The sequence below is a fragment of the Trachurus japonicus genome, chromosome 24 (genome assembly GCF_045865225.1).
Source record: "Trachurus japonicus isolate A0001 chromosome 24, Traja_1.0".
NCBI classification, from domain to species: domain Eukaryota; kingdom Metazoa; phylum Chordata; class Actinopteri; order Carangiformes; family Carangidae; genus Trachurus; species Trachurus japonicus.
Genome location: NC_140930.1, coordinates 12829361 through 12850516, shown reverse-complemented (window position 1 = coordinate 12850516; position 21156 = coordinate 12829361). Strand labels below are relative to the sequence as shown.

General features: G+C 37.9%; 1 protein-coding gene across 3 annotated transcripts in view; it reads left to right on the top strand.

Annotated features, from left to right (window-relative positions):
• Nucleotides 1-21156, top strand: part of dlgap2b (discs, large (Drosophila) homolog-associated protein 2b) — a 101957-nt gene that overhangs the window by 66449 nt on the left and 14352 nt on the right. For 2 of the 3 annotated variants that reach the window (XM_085770056.1, XM_085770057.1), the window contains 3 exons: nucleotides 1848-2004; nucleotides 3973-4192; nucleotides 7693-12590. In XM_085770056.1, the coding sequence (XP_085626182.1) occupies nucleotides 1848-2004; nucleotides 3973-4192; nucleotides 7693-8501 (1186 nt within the window). In that variant the 3' untranslated portion in view covers nucleotides 8502-12590. Of the gene's footprint in view, nucleotides 1-1847; nucleotides 2005-3972; nucleotides 4193-7692; nucleotides 12591-12868; nucleotides 12905-17623; nucleotides 17681-21156 lie in introns of those variants that run through there. The other variant, XM_085770058.1, reaches the window with a different exon arrangement.

The following is a 21156-nucleotide window of genomic DNA, read 5'->3' as shown; positions in this document are numbered from 1 at the left end:
CTCAGGAAACCCGCATTCTTTAAAATATATCATCAGAAATTGGTGGCACGCATAGATTTTGTTGGTGTGTCTTATAATGACAGGAACTGCATCTTCATTAATTGACAAAAGTCGTGGTAAATTGTACATACATTCTACAGTGAGGTCAGAACAAATGGTTACGGTTAAGGTTCGTAGTGTTGCACCAACACCATGAACACAAACTCAAATTATTATGGTGGCAGAGTAGTCATGTAGGTGGTTGGCTCAGGTGCTTTCTCAAGCTTCAGTACAGATGGAAACTTGTAACACTGCCAGAGCTACATCAGTATTTTACAAGCCTTTGATCAGCACCTTTAATTTAAGTGAGTTGTGACAGTGCTTGTCAGGACTGCAGTAGGACCACTGTATTGAAACTACAGGAACATTCAAATTGCTTTGTAAATTTGTAAACCTTGCCATCAACAGACTTTTTAATTCAAAGCTTCGGCCTTTTTGTTTCTATAAATCCCAACTATTCAACACTGATTCACTGCTTTGTTTACATGCTGTCAAGTAAAAGTGTTGCTTGCTGATGCTGATTTCTGCTCAGCTGCTATTCCGGAGAGATTTGGAGAATTTTAACACTTTTTGGTGATTCTAAGAAAAGTAGCTTGGCAACAAAATTAAAGGATCTGTTTTTGGTATTTAATCTTACATGGATTTATGCCCATCTGATTTGTATTCAGCTGTTATTTAGAGCTGTGTTATAATTGCTTCTTTTTTTTTATGAAGTTATGAACATGCTCTGGAACCGCATTGACTAAGTGTTCAGTATATGAGAGCAGTTAAATAGTGCTGTGCTGAGCGTTTCAGTAGCTGTGGGTTTTGTGTTTGTGACCTTTTTCATCTGTTAGTTCAATATTTGCCCAACATCTTATACAGGCAATGTCCCTCGTCTTATCACAGCGTTGTTGACATGTCCTGAGCAAAACTGTCACATTTGTATGATGTCAGACACAAGGGAGTAGGCTTTAATCGGCTTACTGGATTGAGGAAAATACTGACAGGTAAAAGGTACAATGTGTTTAATGATTAAGTTTTAACTCTATTACTTATACACAGAAATACTTTGTTTTTCATAGTGGCTGTAGTTTCTGCAATAGATTTTGTGTGTTAACTGCCTTTCTTTATTGTAGGAATAAATATATGGTAGATCAATGGATTCTTCACAGCTTTTTTAAAAACAACTTCGACTGCTTGCAGGGCTCCATCTTTACATAATAATTTCCTAATCATCTCTCCGTGACATGTGTCTCTTCCCCAGTGGCTGTTTGTTTTTGAGCCATGTGGCTTTCAGATATAGCCAAATTCTGTGAACCGGGGGAAGCGTCATGCATCCATCATCCCTACTGCCAGTCAGTGCTCAGTGCTATTTTTGTGACCATCATCATCTCAGCGGAGGTTCTGATCACTTCTGCTTTTGTAGACAAACAAATCAGCCCTCTTGTTTTTAGCTTCAAGTGGAGCATGTAATAATCTGTTATTAATACAGCTCCTAGCTCTCATTGTTTCTCTAATAAGAACCAGAGGAAACTCATACACATTCTCTCTGTAGCTTTTGAATAAAAGACACTGTTTTTTTATAGGACAGCTAGAGATGCTAATAACTGAAGTCATCAAAATATTGCTGTGTTGATCCCAATTGTACAGACGTGTTGTGAGAAGATGATGATTAAAATCATTCATTTTCGACAGCAATATCCCATCATGAACCAAAAAGAAGATACACTATGGTCATAGGTGCTAACCAGTATTATGCCGTGTTGTTCCATGTGTGGCTTTTGAATTATGCCCTTGTGTCCACCCCTGCCCCTGCCCCTGTTCAGCCAGGGCTACCACTTGCAAACCACGAGAGATATGCGGCCCCACCATAGTGTCACGCTGGACCCTGCCACCACCTTTCATCCCCCACCCTTCCGATCTCGCAACCAGAGCTACATGCGCGCCGTCAGCACCCTCAGTCAGGCTAGCTGCGTCAGCCAGGTGAGTCTTAAACACATGCATCGCACAGACACAAGAAATTAAACACAACTCATGTCATACTGTACCAATTCTTATGTAGTACTTTTTACATGTGAGGGCATTACAGAGTCATAAATCATCCACAGTTGTCCATATTGAAGCTCAGTTGATTGTTCATTGTCATAGCCTTTGCTGTCTTAACTGAAGTCGATAGAAATAACCAATTTGTGCCATTGAACTGGAAGGGGTTGCTTTTTTGACAGTTTGCTTGTTTGTGAAATTGTACACAATTAAGAAACTAAGATATAAGTTTTACATCAGACAATCTGTACCCTGCTTTGGCCAAAGGATGGTTGGACTAGGCTATGATAAATGATTCATTACCCTCGTGTCGTAATGTCATACCAGGTAGTTAGCTAGAAAACAAGGTTTTATGCAGAAGTTTGTTTTGGTCAACTGAGCTTATTTTTCTTTAACGACAAGTTAATGTTGAGAGGTAGTAGCGGTAGAGTAGTGCCCTAACCCTAACGTAATGTTTAACCTCACATCACTCACCTGCCGTTTCAGTTATCTTCAGTTTTTATAGCCTGCTATTAAACTATTTAGGTGGATCAATAGTGCAAGTGTGTTTTTGTGCTACCATGGTAGCACAACATGAGTAAGGAGATTTGTGACAACTAGCAACAAAGCAAAACAAAGGAGGAAGATTTTATAGGAAGTGAGATTTTGTCCAAAAGAGCAGTTATACAATCAGCTTACTCCTGTTGGTGCTTAATAATAATAATGATGATGATAACTTTAGAAAAATGTAATTGTGATATTTTGCTCTCTTCAGTAACATAATTTAGAAACAGTGAAGTCATAAGAAAAGGGCAAGATTATGTTAATGTAATTTTCTGCTTTACACCAACTTTGTTGGGTATACATAAGCATACATAATGTGTTATTACCAAAATTATACAGTTTATGGTACGTTCACACCAGGCGTGAGGCGAATTTTTCGCGCAACGAGATTAAGTACAAAGTCAATGTGAAGATTTGAATACACAAGTGCGGCAGATTTAGCTTCATTAGCATTTTCACGCAAGTTCAAACTATTCAACTCCGGCAAAATATTGCATGGCACTGTGTGGATAGCCTTGAGAATCTCCTGACACTGGACATCAGTAGATATATTTATTGAATTTCACACACCAAAAACTGCCACTCACCGGAGGCAGGTGGATATACAGTACGTAGCTGAAATGAAGTGCTTGTAGTTTTTGTCCTGTCTAGAGACTGGTCCTACCTAACAGATCATCAAACTGTGCCTGAAGTAGCGCTGGGAGCGGCCGTCACCCCGACACAGCTCCTGGACAATGTGGTGAAATGCCATTAACTGTGTGCACCCCCAGATGACATTATTAACCCAGACATGACAGCGTCTGGTTTTCCGACAAATCTCCTTTTTGGGTGAATATACGCATTTGTTCGTACTCGCGCAAGCAAACACAAATACTCTTGCGGTCAAACTTGTGTGAGTGAAGCGAGGCCAAAATTTGCCCAGTGTGAACATACCTTTAGACTGTGAATAGGATCTGTGAAGAGGACAGGACAAGAAAGAACAGAATAGAACTGGGTAGATAGCTCCTTGACGTCCACAAATGAATTCATCTTGTAGTGGCTAGAAGAACTTCTTCTTAGACTGTGCATTTTTCCTACTTTCCATGTAGTAATACAGAATACAACACAGTATGTCTTTGTTTTGGGGTTTGTGGTAAATGGAATGCTTTATAATACAAACTGAATATCTTTCTGCTTGTTTTTGTTGTAATCTGCCCTTTTTCTCATTTGATCTTGACATTTATTCAGTTTAAGGTCGGAAGTGACAGTGGCATTTCCTTATGCTAACACTCCTTCATATTTGCTGTGCAAAGGGGAAGAATCAAAGTGAGAAAGAGAAAGGAAGAGGAAAAATTAAGGACTGCTATTCCTGTTTTTGTCTCTCAGGTGAGTGAGACTGAGATCAATGGCCAGTTTGAGTCAGTTTGCGAGTCCGTTTTTAGTGAAGTAGAATCCCAGGCCATGGAGGCCTTGGACCTGCCTGGTTCGTTCCGCACTCGAAGCCACAGTTACCTCCGTGCAATTCAGGCTGGTTATTCCCAAGATGACGACTGCTTGCCTTCAATGACATCCTCCACTGTCACTTCAACTCTCAGATCCACAACAGGTAAAACTATTCCCCCCCTAAATGAGAGAGGGCTTAGACAACATATCCTCATACATCCTATACATGCGCACAAACTTGACATACCTACATATGTACAGTGGGGAACCCTTGAGCTTCAGAGATGCCGGGCTGAATGATTCCAGTTATTTTCTTTGGAAGCTATGGTGTGTCTGTGTTTGTTTTTGCCTCTGCATACTCCCAATTGTTTAGATGGATTTGCTTGTGTGTTACTTTGCACGATTCATGCATCATTAGCCAAGCTTCTGGTTGGCCACTTGTGGTGTTGCTGTAGTTTAGGATTAAGGGTGGGAGGGTTGCATCTTAAACACTGAAGGCAGCACACGCTCACAGCACACAGTATCACAACACAGCACAGCCACATCACATGGCATGCCTAAGAGGAATAGGCCCTACCCTGAGCATGTTAAACTGTGGTGTTATATATATATGTGTTGTGCAAAGCGTGCGAGTTACTTAGGAAGGGGTGAAGTCCAAAACGGGCCAGGGGTAGGGGAGCGGCAGGTTTCTGACATATTTGTGTTGAGAGGATACACAGGACAAGCCCTCCGCCTGTCCTCCCCCTGCTCTGTTGCACCAACACATTAGCCTATGCTTGCAATCGACCTTGTAATTGACCTCATAAGATTAGGAAAAAACAAACAAACAAGCAAAAATCTTTTAAACAATGGAAGGTAAGTCAACAAGTTCTAGAGACTAGAATACATGTTCACACATGCTGGTTGCACAAAGGAACTGTCCACTGTTGTATACTCCCAAAATTTGCACAAGTACAACCTTAACCCTTTGCAGTATTGTTGTATTATGTTGCATGAACCTCAACCTTGTGAGCAGTGGTTTCAGTAACTTTTGAGAGTTTTTTTGAAAGTCATTGTCATCGTAAAAAAAAAGTTTCCAATTGAGCAAACATAATTTTATTGGTGACCAGTGCCATTGTGTATGACAGTGGATCTAAACTTTGAGTTTTCACTGACTAAAGTCAAGAGTTTTTTATACTACTGTACTGTTCTACAGTACTAACTAAATACAACATACAAGGATTTGAAGGTTTTGTGTGACACAATGCCAGAAATATATCCCTAAAATTAGCATTTCAGGTTCTTTGTGCAAGCAGATTATTTGAAGTAACTCCCTCACTAAGTGCATTTGGTGTTTGCCTGCAAGAGTAAAGCTATGAACCCTATTGAAACACTTCTTGAATTATGTGCATTTTAAAATATTATGACCTGAATTTTTATTGTTTTTGTATACATCTCTGTCAATTTAATATTGGAGACATTTGCACTTTTACTCATTTTGTGGGCTTTGTTTTCTTGTTCAATCTGGACTTTTGTTTTTTGAATCCTCTCATCTTCAATTGGGTTTCCATCTACAATTTCTTCGATGTGACAGAAGTACTGAGGATAAAGGAGTGTTCTCCAATCCCACCGTCTTATTTGCTGAACTCTATTCATTTAGCTCTCTGCTCCTAATCTGTCAGCTCTGTATGGGCTAAAACAAGCAGTTGACTGTACAATATGTTGTGAAGTTGTATTTTGAAGATTGGCATGGTGCTTTAATTATAATATGTCAGATAAGGTTATAACAACCCAGAAGAAGGGTTCCTTGGATGGTGATTAGTTATACAGTACTGTCAACTCCCAGTCAAGCCATACTGTAAATATTATTTCTCCTTTGATGTACTCTTTGCCGTGTTCTGAGGGAATAGTGGCCTTAAAATTAGATAAAGTATCGTTTCCAGGCTATCTTGTCTAAGAAAGATATTGATTCCTGGAATCATGTTTTTATGTTAGTATAATACTAATTAATAACAATTGAAGTTAATAATTGAATTGTAAGCGGCTTATGAACCAAACCCCATGTGAGGCTAGTGGGCCCTTGAGTGGGGAAGGGATCCCATGATGCTCCATAGGGCAGACGAGCAGCAAACCCCTCTCCATTTGACCATCCATCTCTTGAAGGATAACCAGGGGGAAAGAACAACTGGAGGCATCAATGATGATTGTTGCAGGTATTTTAATGTTGACACGCATACATATATCTATGTATATGTGTGTTTTTGCACTGCCTTCTCAGTATAAATAAGAGATATATAAAGTTTATATCCATAGATGGTAGAAATATCTCATTATGTTATAGTAATAGCAAACACGATTCAAAACAACTCACAAAACCTCAGATAACTCAGATTTTTCTAAAAATTCTACAACTTAATACTGTTTATGATGAATGTAATGCTGGCTTTTGTGAGTTGTTTTACCATGTCTCTATTTTAAGTGTTCTTAGACCACATTGTAAGTGTAAATGTTTGAGAGATGTACTTCCCAAACTCTTCAGAATGTTTTCATATCGCAACCATAAAATAGTAATGAATGTTATCACATTGCCACTGTCTCCAATCATGTGTGAGAGCAGCACCTATCTGCTGTACATGTGTGAAGTTTATTTTTTCTTTCCATGAAAATTTGACTTCTTTTAAAAAGGCCACATGTGGCAAAGTCTAACCCTTGGCATTGAGTTTGTCAGCTGTCTTTGACTGTGGGATTGCAGCCTCTCCCTGGTGCAGCCCTGAAGGGGGGAGTGACCCCTCCCCTCATTGGGTTACTTACTCCATATGGTCTAATCAGCCACCTTGGACCTGATATGTTCAATAGGGTTCATATTTGCTTCTTGGCCCAGTGGGTTGTGATTTCTCTACTCCCTTTACATCTTTTCTTTTGCACAAAATGGCACAAATTTCAAGTCACTGGAAAACATTTGGATATGTTTTGAGAAAAGGGCTCTCAGAAAATGGATTCATCGTTTGATAATGACGTATGATGTATTTCATGTTTAATTCCACTCTTTGCTATGCTGTGCAGTGAAAAGATGGAAAGAAGCCTCGAGATGACTGAGAAGGCAGTGTAAAAACATATGAAACACGAAAAGCCTACAGTATGTGAGTTTAATGTCAATCATCACAAAGCTAGGTTTGACTCAATAACCTATTTAAAAAAAAAGTATTCTGTAGTGGCTCAAGCAGTAGCATGTATTACTCAGAGCTGACCCTCTACACAATTTTGGATTTTTTAAAAAAATGTTATACTTGAACGTCACATACAGTAAAGTTCAACAATGATAAGAAACTTCTCAAAGATGTTCAGTAACAATATACTTAATAAGCATGAATGGATGGTTTCTTCACATTTGTAAATGTATGATTATATCACTACTCAGTTGCCTCTTGGTTTTATACAACTCTAGTGCAAATATACAACACACCAGAATATGGTGGTTGCCCATCCCTAATTTATGCATTTACAACCAAATAGTAAATTATCAGGTCTGATCTTGGATATTTCGAATTCGTTACCACTCACATACTGTATGTTTTCCATAGATATGTGTTTATTCTTTAGTTCAGAGTCCAAATCAAATTGCACTCCAGCTGTTCCTTTCACTTTGAATGTCCTTCTGTTTGCATATTCAAATTTTTCTTCCAGAGGGATATGATGTTGTGGATGGGACCTCTTTACTAAATGACGACATGATAGAGGATGATGACGGTGCTAGCTCCTCTGCCTATGCTGAGCTGGAAAGGCTGGAGAGAGAGACTGCTGCTGCTCGCAGCCAGCACAGTACTAGCTCCACCGTAACAGCCATCTCGGTCCCACCGGCATCCCCACCTTCATACAGGGTCCCTTCTGCCTCACCCATAGCTGAGCCTCCAGTTCCTCAGGCCATTCAGGCCTTCAAGGAGTCTGCTAACATGGTTGCTGCCTTCAATCTGCAGTGGAAGGATGAAATCTCAGCAATGCGCTATGAACTGGCGGAGCTGCGTAGGGATGTCTGTGGGGAACTGAAGACTTTCAACAGCAATTTCTTCAACTTTACTCAGTGCTACAATATGTGGACTTTGTGCCGGGAGCCTTGCAGTGACAGCACCACGCAAACGGATGACAGAGTGTCCATAGGAATTCAAGCAGGCTCAAGTTGGTCTGTCCGACAGAATACGCAGGACAAGTCAGTGATGTGCCAACCAGAGCCAGCACCCTTCAGCATAATGGATCTGATGGACCCACCCCGAATTGAAATTATAGAGGGAACACCCGAAAGTACGCCAGAGGGGTCAGGCAGCCCTGCCAGCCCACTTCCAATAGAGGACTTCCCTTGGGAGATCATCAAAAGGCAAAAGGTCCATAAGCAGCCGGACTCGAGTGGTCACACAGGTGGTCACAGAAGCGCCAGTCTAGAACTGTGGAGCAGAAAGTACACCAGTGGGCCCATGTCATATCTGTCTATGTCATTCTAATCATTCCCATTCTACACATACTGTAAAATGAGACGAGGAAGCCAGGGTAAAAACCTGACATTTACCAAGAAAGGCAGGGAAGTGCTGTTGTTAGATGTCCCTTTACTCTATGCAGACACGGAGTCTGTCATCACTTGAACAGGTTACAGTGTTGTTCAAGCAATCTTTTAAACAAGTGTCTTGCTTAGCCATGAAATAAATGAGAATGATTATGTTTTACATCAGAATGAGGAGACATAAGAATGTGAGACAGAACGTGGCTGATGTTCAGATCCTTAAGTGCCAACAAGTGCAGCATTATCTTCCCTCCACTGTCTTTAATACCCAACCTTTAGAGGACAAGTCAATTATAGTAAATATGATTGGAAATCTGAGGGTGATTGAGTGATAAAATTCAATAATCAGCCATTGCGAGGTGAGGTGTAAGTTGGTCTGTTTCTGCACATGAATTTGAATAGCTCAAGTTCATGTTCATTCCAGTTTCTCTTCATGTAGAAACATTCTCTTAAGCACCTGAGTATACTGAAAAAATACTGTGAATATCTTTATAACCCTAGTTTTTTAATGAATGCATTAAAGATGAATACATTATTTATGAATATATTGATATATTATTTACTTTTTAGTTATTCTAATCAAAGCATTCCTCTGCCTTGGCCTTCATCCATTTTGTAGCCAGTTCCAGTTGAAATGGGCATTCTGAAAATTTCCAACTTACAAATGTTTTCTCAATGGTGATCTTGTAGACCACAGAGCAGTAAGAGACAACTGTAATAATTTAATGAACACCAGAAAACAATTACTAGATAATTACTAAGAGCAACCAATAACAAGACCTATGAAATTTGAAAAAGCCTAATTTACTGGAATATTGTATGGATGACACTGTCTCTAGGCTTTATGGACTTAGTCCCTAGCTAAAATTGTTTACGACTAATCATTTCTGACTGGATTTTAAGTCTAACAACACGTGGAGAGGGGACAGTAAAGTGGAATCACACTGATCATGAAGTATGAATGTATTGGCTTCAAATTCATTCCTGCACAAACTGCATTCATGTTCAAACTCTGTATGTATATAAATGTACCATTTTGTATATAAAGAAACTTATATTCAATACTTGTACTGTTTGCAGTTATAAACATACTGTGTTGACAGCACTGAGAGGGGTAAAAGTAGTCGTTGTGGTTCTAAACCAAACACTGCACTTTTTCCGGTCTTTGAGGTCTGCCTCCATCGATTTCACAGTGTTCATCATCCAGCTGTTTGTGCACCTCATAAGGAAGTTGGTAGTTTATACCAGTGTTTCGCCTCTTGTTTTTGTGCAGTGGTGACTGGAGGTTCTCAATTGTTCAACCACATTTATTTTAGAAAAATAAAGTCCAACAAATACTGATTTGGAACAATTTTGGTAGATTATCTTTAGAGATTCTGACAAAATTCTACCATATTCATTTTTTAAATGCCCCATTTCTCTAGCAATTTCTCATGTCCAGGTGGTGCATCACTGCTGAAAGATAACAGAGAAACATTGGTCCCTATAAGTAGACAATCAGAGCCGCTGAGGGCCTCTACCTCTCCGACGTGTCCCCAGAGGTGCAGTACAGTACCACTGAATGTACTAACACCGCCTCACTAGTGATGGCTTAGCTGGGCTCCTGTCAAACCTTAATGGGTGGGAGCCCTCAATCATCTGCTATATCTGGCCAATTACTCATTTTGTCTGTTACTCATAAAATAATAGTTGCTCATTAGCTACTGGCATTCCCCAGAACCATTCATCCACTCCATTTTCCCATTGTACAAACATGGCGTACCAAAGTTAATAATGAGGCCCATGGAACTGAGGCCAACAACAAACATCTTCAAGTTTGACAGCACTTATCTCTGGATGATCACTGCAGTACAGGACCATGGGACGCCTGTACGTTTCAGATGTCTGACTGAAATGTGAACCTTGAAAAAGGACTTTTAGTAAAGGAGAGGCCACATCTTTCACTTTGTAAAGAGAGCGGATCTACTTCCCCCTTTGCACGACCAAAAGACAATTCTTGCAGAAAAAAGTGTCATTTTGAAAAGATGATATTTATAAAAGGGTTGTACTATAGGTGAGATCAAAATTAAAGCCACAAAAGAAAAAAGGCAGACATTTCCTTTTCAATTATTGCAGGGGCTCCACCTCACACACCTGTGACAGTAATTCATTAAACCTGAGCTGAAATTCCTTGCTAAATCACTCATTTGCCTTGATAATCTAATGTGTTACAGAAGAACACTATAAAAAGGCATGATGTGCTGGTAATTTTTGACAGCAACTCCATCACACTGAACTTGAGGGTTTGGTACAATGTTAAGGAATAAGCTCAAATGTATTATCACCATTCTCCACTATTTGCAATAGAGAATAACGTTTTTTAAAAAGCTTCTAACTTACTTATTATCGTGTTAAACACCATAAAAATAACATTGACTTGTTCATTACAGACCAGCCAAAGGCTAGGTGAGCATAAATCATAAATTATTTCAGTGAAAGGCATATGACTGTGACAACATTTAGCCTATAATCATTTTAATATATAAATACATAGCATATGTGAAAAAAATCTTTTTGGAAAGGCTTGTATTCATATTTTCTCTTTTTGAATGATTACGAGGGGATTGCAATGGCATTCCTTGCTTACATGTATTCCCATTATTTGGGGAATGCAAAGTAATTTAAAGGTGCTGAAGACTGGCCAACCATGATGTCTCCAATCTACATTCATTCATTCTATGCAAGTCCTTTGTTCTTTGTTGTATTTTTATGTCATCTAAATATTTGCAGTTATAGATATTAGGTGTTTATGTTAAGTCTTCATGCAAGTCATCAATGTCAGGAATGGAATGATGTTCTCAGAAAATACTGGCGGCTCTTTATTAAAAAAAAACAACTTTTATTTTTGTTATTTTTGCATGAGCCATAGGCAACACACGGGGTTGTCTAAAAAACAGGTGTTGCATTCCCATTCCTATCATTTGAGCTTATAGTTAAAACCGAGAGTATGTTGGTGAGATTCCTGAGATTCCTGCTGTGTAGTAGCATTTGTGTGCTTTGACATCATACACAAAGAAATCATAAGTGTAACACTCATTGAACATTTATTTACTGACTACAGCAAAATTAGAAAACAAAGCCTGTGATAATATAATTGGATATGCTGTACAAATGCTTAAAGTTACCCTTGATTTATATCCAATTGAACTGCAAACTAGTGACTGATTGATGCCAGGGAACGCATCCATGCTATAAATAGGTTTAATCCAGTGTTTCATTATCATTTCATCATTTAGCCCAAAGAAATTACTCTTCCCTTAAGAGAAGTTGAAATGTAGCAAAAATACAGATAGCGATCTAAATATTATTTTAAAATATATTCATAAAAGCTATACATTTAAAAATATACTGAAGAAGAAACAAATTACATTAACAATTATTTTTTAACCATGTAATCATATTTTGTGTAATGAAATATATAATTATTTGTAAGAAATTCTGAATTGTCTATCTAATATGTCAAAGTATGTAGTCAGTTACCCCATGAGTTTTTGTTTACATTTTGTCATCCAGAGATCTGATGCAACAACTGTGCCAACTCTGTGATGTCCAGTTGAGGACAAAGTTTTTTGGATGGAATCTGATCTTGCCTGAACCTGTAACACTGCTTGAATATAAATCCTTTTCTACCCATGTGTTATTTTCCTGCATTGAGTCAAGGTTTCTTGGAGAAAACATGCCACTCTGTTTTGCATCAGTCATGTTGCAATTTTCAGGGATCTCAGACTGCATTGTTTAGTGAATTAGATTTTGTCAAGGTTAAAAAGCATCCTTTTAAAAACCATAGTTTAGCCTGCATTTGTTAGTTTATGCTTATTTTGTTAAATGAATGAAACCCGTATGTGATTATTTTGTTCTCATTTTATTTCGCTTATTGTGGTGTTTCTTGTGAACTTTCATTTACAACTTTTATTGGCCTTATGTATTTTTCATAAATTGATATAAAACAATGGATTAAAATGTTTATGATGTTTATGTTTATGGTAATTTAAATGGCAAAATGGGGGTCATAGCTTTACACTGGCATGCAAAGATGAAACTGACTTGTAGCAAATAGTATTTTTTGCATCCGTAGTAAATAGTTGCACACTTTAACACACTGCAAATTCACAGCATGGGTCTGGTACAGTGTCTTCCACTTTAACCCTCTCAGTATGTCTTGCTTTTCTTCTAAGCTATCATATTTTTTGTTTTGTTTTTTATTTATTTGTTTTGTTTTTTTTGTTTGTTTTTTTTTTTCCTTTTCCTTTTCCTTTTTTCCCCCAATTTTAGGCGGCCGTAGCTTAGCTGGGGGGCGTAGAGAGTACGGTAGGTCTGGTAGGGAACCGCTTTATTATACATTTTTTATGTGTTGTTATACAATTTTTCATACATTTTGTCTGACTCATTAACATTTTTCACTTGTTAAAATGAGATATCATAAGTATATATCATACAATATCAGAAGATGACGTCATATTCACTAAGTATGGTTAATACATGTAAATGGTTAATACATGTAAATGTTTTCATGTAAATGTTTTCATTTACACCTGTCTGATTTTTAAGGATTATGTCAAATGCAAACTAAGTTAAGCGAACAACTGTCAGACAGACAGACGACTGTTGACTACTGTCCCATATCTCAGCCCTGTGTTAGCACACTGGCATTTTTGTGCAATATCTACTGCATTTGAACAGAGTGAAACACAAGAGTAAATGTTCCATTTAAAATCTCATCTACACAACTGGAACACATCTTAATTGAGATGTGCAAAAGCCTTTTACAAGATCCATAAAATGATTCATTTGGTTTGTTTTTATTTGTTATGTTTTAATATTACAGTTCTGTTCAAATTCATTGGTATTAGTAGTGATTCACCCTCTTGCTTTAACCATTCTAACATTTTCTTTAAGCGAAGAGAGGGGAATACAAATTAGCACACAGTAGTCTGTCTTTTTTTTTTTTATTAAAGATGCTGGCATGCAGCAAGGCAGGTTATGACCAACATAACAGCTTTGTTCTTCAAACCACCACAAATCAATGCTGCTTTTAGGTGATGTTATAATTGCTAGAAATGTGGACAAGCCACATTTAAAATCTTTCCCATCTGCTGTCAAATTAGTTGCTTTTAGAAGTTGGGATTTTCACACTGACAGTATTTGTATTCAATTTATTCTTCTACTAGCTTCAAGGAAAAAAGATACTACCAATGCAGCTCATTTTAAAAGGTGGTGGGTGATGGATTTATTAAAATGATCACGTGGCTGTATATCCCAGCATAGTGGAAAGTGTTATGTCTGTGTTTAAATATATAATAGATATACTGTTTGCCTTTTGGACAGTTGTATTCTAGTGCTCCCCTCAGACCAAAATGTCCTAATTTTACACATAAAATATCCAACAGGCAGTTTAAAATAAGCAGATTCAGTTTTCCAGGACAGCAAACCCTTGCTTAATGACTCTTAAGGTTTACTAGTGCCACATTGAATACTAACTTTTGATTTAGCTACCAGTAAGACTATAACAACGGCAAATTGATCAATATGGTCTTTGTTTTATCCAAGATTATAGGCAATGGTGAACTTTGGGCTGCCAGCGGGGGTCTGTTTTTAGTTATTTCAATATGTATCTGTGAAGACCAGAGAAAGGGCACTTTTTCTGGATTTTTCGGGACACTAACCAATACCTTATCATTTGGGCAAAGGAAATGAAGGGAGATGGTTTGTGTAAATGACACTTTAAGGCCATTGATTTGTATTGGTTTGTCGTGATATACCATACATAAAAAGGTTAACCCACCTTGCATCCATGGGGGCATCACCACTGTATGTATATATGTATGTGGCTATGAACAACATGCTTGTGTATTGTACAGCTCTTGAAAAATGGGCTACACAAACCTAGTTTCTCAATTTTGTATATCCAGCAGAATCAGCTGGAATTCTTGACCTAAACACACCTTCAAGTCCTGCTAGTTGTCCAATGTCAAATCACCCATCCATTCATTAATCAATTTATCTACCCATCCATTGATCCGTTCAAACCACCAGAGCCATAATCAAGCTCAATCCAAGCCTGAGGAAATTTCTTCACAGTGTTTAAGGCAGGCATAGTGACAGATTTTTACAGTAATTGTAAGAGATTATGCTTAATGATGACAATTATTTATTTCACCTGTGGCAAAATGAAGAGACTAAAGAGGTGCATTTTAGGTAAATTTAGAAGAGGAATGTCTTTGAATGTAAGAAGTAGTAAGATTTGCTGTGACTGCTGAACAGGCATTTTTGCTGATGCAACGAAAGATCTTCAGTATTCCTGTAGTATTGTTGTTTTTCTCATAGTGTTATATTAAGGATAGAAAGTTGTGTCCAGAAATTATATTCTTCATAAAAAAGTTGGAGTAGGATGGATGCTATATGCAGTTGCTGCATACTGGGAAGTGATAATGGAAAAAAAGACCATAGTGTAACTAGACAAAAGTGAGGGCTGTAGTTTTTACGCTTTAAAACTATCATGATTTCGCACTATAATAACACATAAAACCATGAAGGATTCCATTGTTAATACAATGTGAAGGAAAACAAAAGTGTAGCCGAGAGATTTCACATTCACTTTGTCACATCTTCAGCCCCCATGCTCATGTAAACAGCTTGTCAGTCATTGCACGTCATCAATCCATCCTGATCTGAGTAAGAACAGCATCTCACCAGCCTCTTTGCCAGTCTGAGTCCACAACTATGGCAAGAACGGCCTCTGGCACAAATGGAGGGCATCGGACGGAGAGAAGACGCTGTCAGAAAATTTGCAACGATTTTTCTGAAATTTAAGTCTTGACCACAATGGAGCAAAAGGTTTGAAAGACCTTGCTGAAAAAGCACAACTGTGAAAGTTTGTTTTTCTCTGCACCAAAAACAGTAACTATGTTAGGTCATGCTTTACATGAAGTCCATATAACGGCCCGGTAGTGTTTTTTTGTTTTTTGTTTTTTTTTAATGATACTAAGATAATCAATCGGAAATTTTGACTGAATAAATTTTAATATTTCAGAACCACCAATGATTATGATTACATATTAAGTACAACCGTGTACTTGCACTTCATGTTGAGTATGACTTAAGCTCATGCAACCAAATACAAAGGGATTTTACAGAGGTACAGTGCATTTTCTGGTAACAGAAATAAGAGGTTGATTATATATCGCAATCAAATCAAATTAGAAAAATGGGGATTGCTAAAGTGAGCTCTGAATGAATCTTATATTGTTGCATCACGAGAGGCAGCTGCTTGCTTCTAGTTTAAAAACATGTTTTTTGTTTTGTTCTCTCAAAACATTTTGTCTAATTTGATGTCTTTGTTTCCCAAGTAACTTCATTTTTATTGGCGCTGCACAAAAAAGCCACTTCACAGACTCAAATTTTCCAATTCAAGGTCATGTTTCTGGCATTTTCCCAGTAGTAGCGTGGCTAATTAGTAGTTGATTATAATGACTTAATAATGACTTGTCTTTGTCTGGTCTTCTAAATCTTTATCAGTACAAAGCATTTTTTATTGCCCTTACAATAACTGCAGTGCTCTGTGACCCTTCAGGGGAAACTGTACTCATAAAAAAATAATATTCACATTATATCAACTGATTATTTCTTTATATGATATCCACAGATTGAGAGAAAAATATGAAAAAAAAGAACTTGCCATTTCAAAATGTCAATTTTATTTATATAATTTGGTTTTATTAAATTCTAAATTTCAAAAATTGGATCATGACTTGATTCTCATATTTATGTTTTAATAATTTCTTCTCTGTGTATGTATAACATAATAAGGTGTAGCTGTCTGTTTGCAGATTCAGATAATGCATGTTATCTCCTGCAGTATGTTTTTGTGCATTACTTAATTACTTGTCAAGCCTGACTACTATGGACTGATCTTTAGCTCATTTTATACATTTTATTAGAGAAATGCAGATGGGCAAAATTCATAACAACCTTGGCAAACATTCATTTTCAAATAGCATTCTGTTGCTACTTTTAGAATGAAAAACAACAATATTTCTGGGAATAATAACCTTGATATTAGACATGTGAACATCTCCTGAGAAAGTGTTGCCTATGAATATTGCCCATCAATTTGCAAGTTGTGTCAGTGCCATAAAATGTCTGTAATTGGAGACAGAAACACAGCAATGCTGGATATTGGGTGACACTTTTTTTTTACTCTTTTGGGCTGGACCCTATCAGTGAGTGATTATAGTTCCACCATTGGTCAGTGACTGAGTTGAAGATTCGCCATTGCCTATTGCTTTTTCAAAATAAACAGACAGTTTGATTTAGGATTAGAAAATCATGATTTTATCAGTGCAGAACAGCAGCTTAGATACTGAATGACTTGGAAGTAAACAAATAGTATTAATGAGCTGCATTTCAATCACTATTTCAAACGTGTTCCTTTGTCTGACAACAGAACTAGGAAAATGTGTAAATGATAACAGTTTCATTGAGAATTCAGCTGCATTATATCACTCATAGCGTACGTGTGAGCACAGAGAATTGGGGAGAACAACAGACATAGGGCTGAAGCCAGCTGACACGAGGTAGAATGCAAATGCAAAGCATTCGTGTCAGTTACAGCAATCCTAGCTGTTTCATCTACATCCTCAGTTTCACATATTGACCATATGCAGTCCAGCCAAGCACTAAGATTTGACCTTTTCTTGTTTTTCTTTATGTGGTAAAGCAGAAAAGCAGTGGTCAGTCACTCCTTAACGTTGTATAAAATGATTGTAGGCCTAATGTGCTTTCTCCAAGCACACTTAGCTCTGCACACTCACCCCAAAAAATATTTGTTTGACGCATTTTTAATTGTTAATTAAATAAGCAAATCTGTGTTTCTCTCTCTCTCTGCCTGTTACTGACTTATCTTAGAAGAGGATAAGCAAATTGAAAACATCCCATGGATATTAGTAATGAGCCTAATACCTGGTGTGTGTTGGTGTTTGTCATACCTGTATCTGTCCTGCTCTAACCGGTGCTGCTTGCTCCTTGCAGGGATTCAGTTTCGTCTCCCTACTTCCTGCAGTGTGGACCGCGCTCAGCCACCTCCAGGTACCGTCGTCTCTCTTCATCTCTTCTCCTTTCCTCCATACTTGCTCTTATCTTCGCAAACTACATTTCAGTTGCAGTTTTACATCCATGGGTTGCAAAGGTGGAAGGCGGCTAGTTTGGCTAACTAAAAAAAAAACACAGAAATGGGTAAATAAAGGTATATCTACACATTAGTACAGTGACTTTTGTTTTATGGTTATGCCCAACTTTTTCTATTCATGTCACATAAAATTAGATGCTTTAAAATTAAATGTACCCAATATGTGTGGGTTATAAAAAAGTTAGCTTAAGGTTGTTTGCGGAGTGACAGAGTTGAGTTACCACTTACCAGCTAGTTTTACTTTGACATACTAATGCTGCGTTCAAACTCGGAAGTCGGAAAAAAACGAGCTCCGAGTTGTAAAAAATGAATTGAACGGCATCAAATTCGGAAATTACAGGTCGGAAACTCGGGTATCATATCAGAGCTCCGACTTTCCGACTTGACGTCACGACAACATTAAAACATGGCGGACCTCGTCTTAAACGGTTAGAATTTAGACATTTTAAGTTATTTGTTGAGGTTTTAATGCATATTTTTGTGTATTATTGCAGTATGCTATATGAAATGCGTTTATATTAAGCTGTGATTGTTGTATGGTGTGAAATTGTGGGTCCTCGTATGTGACGGAAATAACGTTTAACTGTTATCAAGGCTGTAACATTATATGTGCACTCATCTGCAGCGTCTCCTCTCCTCCAAAATAAACATCATTTACTGCTGCATTTATTTTTCCTATTCAGCTATGAGCCACAATACCCCAAACTTCCTTCAGGCATCCATGTTTTTTTTTCTTCCGAGTTCCTGCAGCGTGAAGTGAACGCAATGATGTCGGAAGTTGGAAATTTCCGAGTTGGGAATTCCGACCCCCGAGTTGTTATGAACGCAGCATGACTACATTGAAACGTCCATTGAAATGTTTAAACCACCACAGTGACGTTTCTCTATCCACTCCTTTATAGTCCAGTAATTTTAGGCCAAAGAAAGGGGTCAACGTTAAACAAATTGCAACAGAAGCAAACTCAACTGATTTTGTATCCTCAGCATGTCCTGAGTGAGGGAAAAAAAGCCCCGAAGAATCCCATTAGGGGAAAGTTTAGAAAAACACCCAAACATATCCCATTTATACGCATATAAAAAAATGTTTTCACATGAATAGGGTAAAATTTTTGACCTTTAGATATCTCCATGAAAATTACTGAGTTGATTACTTACATTAAGACAAACAAAAAATGTATTACAAGTTTTTTGAAATTCTTTGTTAACATGAGCACATTTGCATAAATTTGCATAAATTCCACCGTTTTGACGGCACATGACATGTATATATGAAGTTGCCGTGGTGGTACCAGCATGAAAATTGGAATGAGTTGACTCCATCGGTCAACCAACAAGTTGACCACTTTAAATTTCAAGATGACTGCAATTTTTCAAGACAGCCACATCCTTAGTAGAGCAGGTATGACATGCTCCGTCTCTATTTGTTTTGTTTTGTTTATTTAGATCCCCATTAGCTTTTGCCACGCATTAATGCTCATGGGTAGCCTAAATTGGTTCCATTCCTTAAATGTTTTTACTGTAATATGTTAACAAGATTGAACAAGACATTTTCACCTGCTCTACCCAATGTTTAGATCAGGTGCTGTATGTATGCAAATTAGCCATACGTAATTGGATTATGCACTGTTAGCTCATGTCATACCTGCTACTAAGGATGTGGCTGTCTTGAAAAATTGCAGTCATCTTGAAATTTAAAGTGGTCAACTTGTCGGTTGACCGATGGAGTCAACTCATTCCAATTTTCGTGCTGGTACCACCACAGCAACTTCATATATACATGTGCCGTCAAAACGGTGGAATTTATGCAAATGTGTGCACATTTATGCAAATTAGCTCATGTTAACAAAGAATTTCAAAAAACATTTTTTGTTTGTCTTAATGTAATTAATCAACTCAGTAATTTTCAAGGAGATATCTAAAGGTTAAAAATTTTACCCTATTCATGTGAAAAAAATGTTTTATATGCGTATAAATGGGATATGTTTGGGTGTTTTTCTAAACTTTCCCCTAATGGGATTCTTCGGGGCTTTTTTTCCCTCACTCAGGACATGCTGAGGATACAAAATCAGATGAGTTTGCTTCTGTTGCAATTTGTTTAACCTTTTCTCATTAAATGACTGGACTATTAAGCCGTATCACCGCTATATTTTCTAGTGTATAACTAACAGTGTTTGGCACGTTACAGTTACTTTAAAAAATCATTATAGTTACTAGTAATTTTCCCCAAAAAGGAACTGAGTTAGTACCCGAGTTATAAAACTAATTAGGCTACTTATCAGAAAAGGAAATGATTGCGTTATTTCGTTTTCTTTTTTTTTTTTAACTAAAATGCTCAAATATGTCAAATTTGGACTCACCCCTAACGTTAACCCCGTTCATCTGGAAGTAACCAACTCACTCAGTATTCCTCCGCACACGCAGGCTCCTCTTCGCGCGGCATCACTCCGCCTCTTCCACAGGCTGCTGATCCAAACAGCTTTTCAAAGTAGTTCATGGACTGAAAAAAAAAGTAGGCCTACACTGTATGGGACTTCTTGATTCAAGTAACGGCGAGTAGCCTAACGTCGCATTTCATTGTCAGTAACGGTAACAGCTTTTTAAGTAACGCCGTTATTTTACAACTGCTTCTGTTCGTCGCTAACGTCATTAGCACTGTTAACGGGTAAGCTAACGTTACTTTTTTTGGGTCGGTAAAGATTTCTAACAGTCGAAAAATACGTAGCCAGTAAAACGTCTGTACGTACTTGTGTACACCGCTCCAGAGGTAACGTTACTCCTTCCTTCCACCATTTCTGACCTCTTGGTAAGGTTGGTACCCTAAATCTTGGCAGGTTGCCGCCGCCACCTGTTTGTGTTATTTTGGCACCTGCGAACATTGACGTCGCCTGGATGGCCAGACGTAACGTAAACACGTAACGTGCCAGCGCGAGAGAGCGCAAGCGGAAGTAAATTTAAAGGAATAGTTCAACATTTGGCAAGTTCTCCTATTGCCAAAATCCCAATAGAGAGCCTAAGCGGAAGCAGGAAGTAACGGCGCCATGGGACCTCAACTCTGAAAAACTCGCCAGTCAAATGAATGAGACTGAAAATTTTATTTTGTGATCCGATTGAATTGCGCCATGAGAAAAAAATATGTCCTCTACCTGTTTAAAACATCACGTTTCATGAAGAGAAATCAGCCGTTCATCGTAAAACGGCAACAGAAGAATGTATTTTGTGTAAAGACCGCTCTACGGACTACAGATCTGTGTCCCACAGAAAATACGTCACCAACTGACACGGGAAAGGGCGGCATTTGGTGTGTGACGTCACCTACGCGACTTGTAGTCTTTCTGCTTACAGATTCTTCTGAATTTTATTCTACAATAGCTTTACA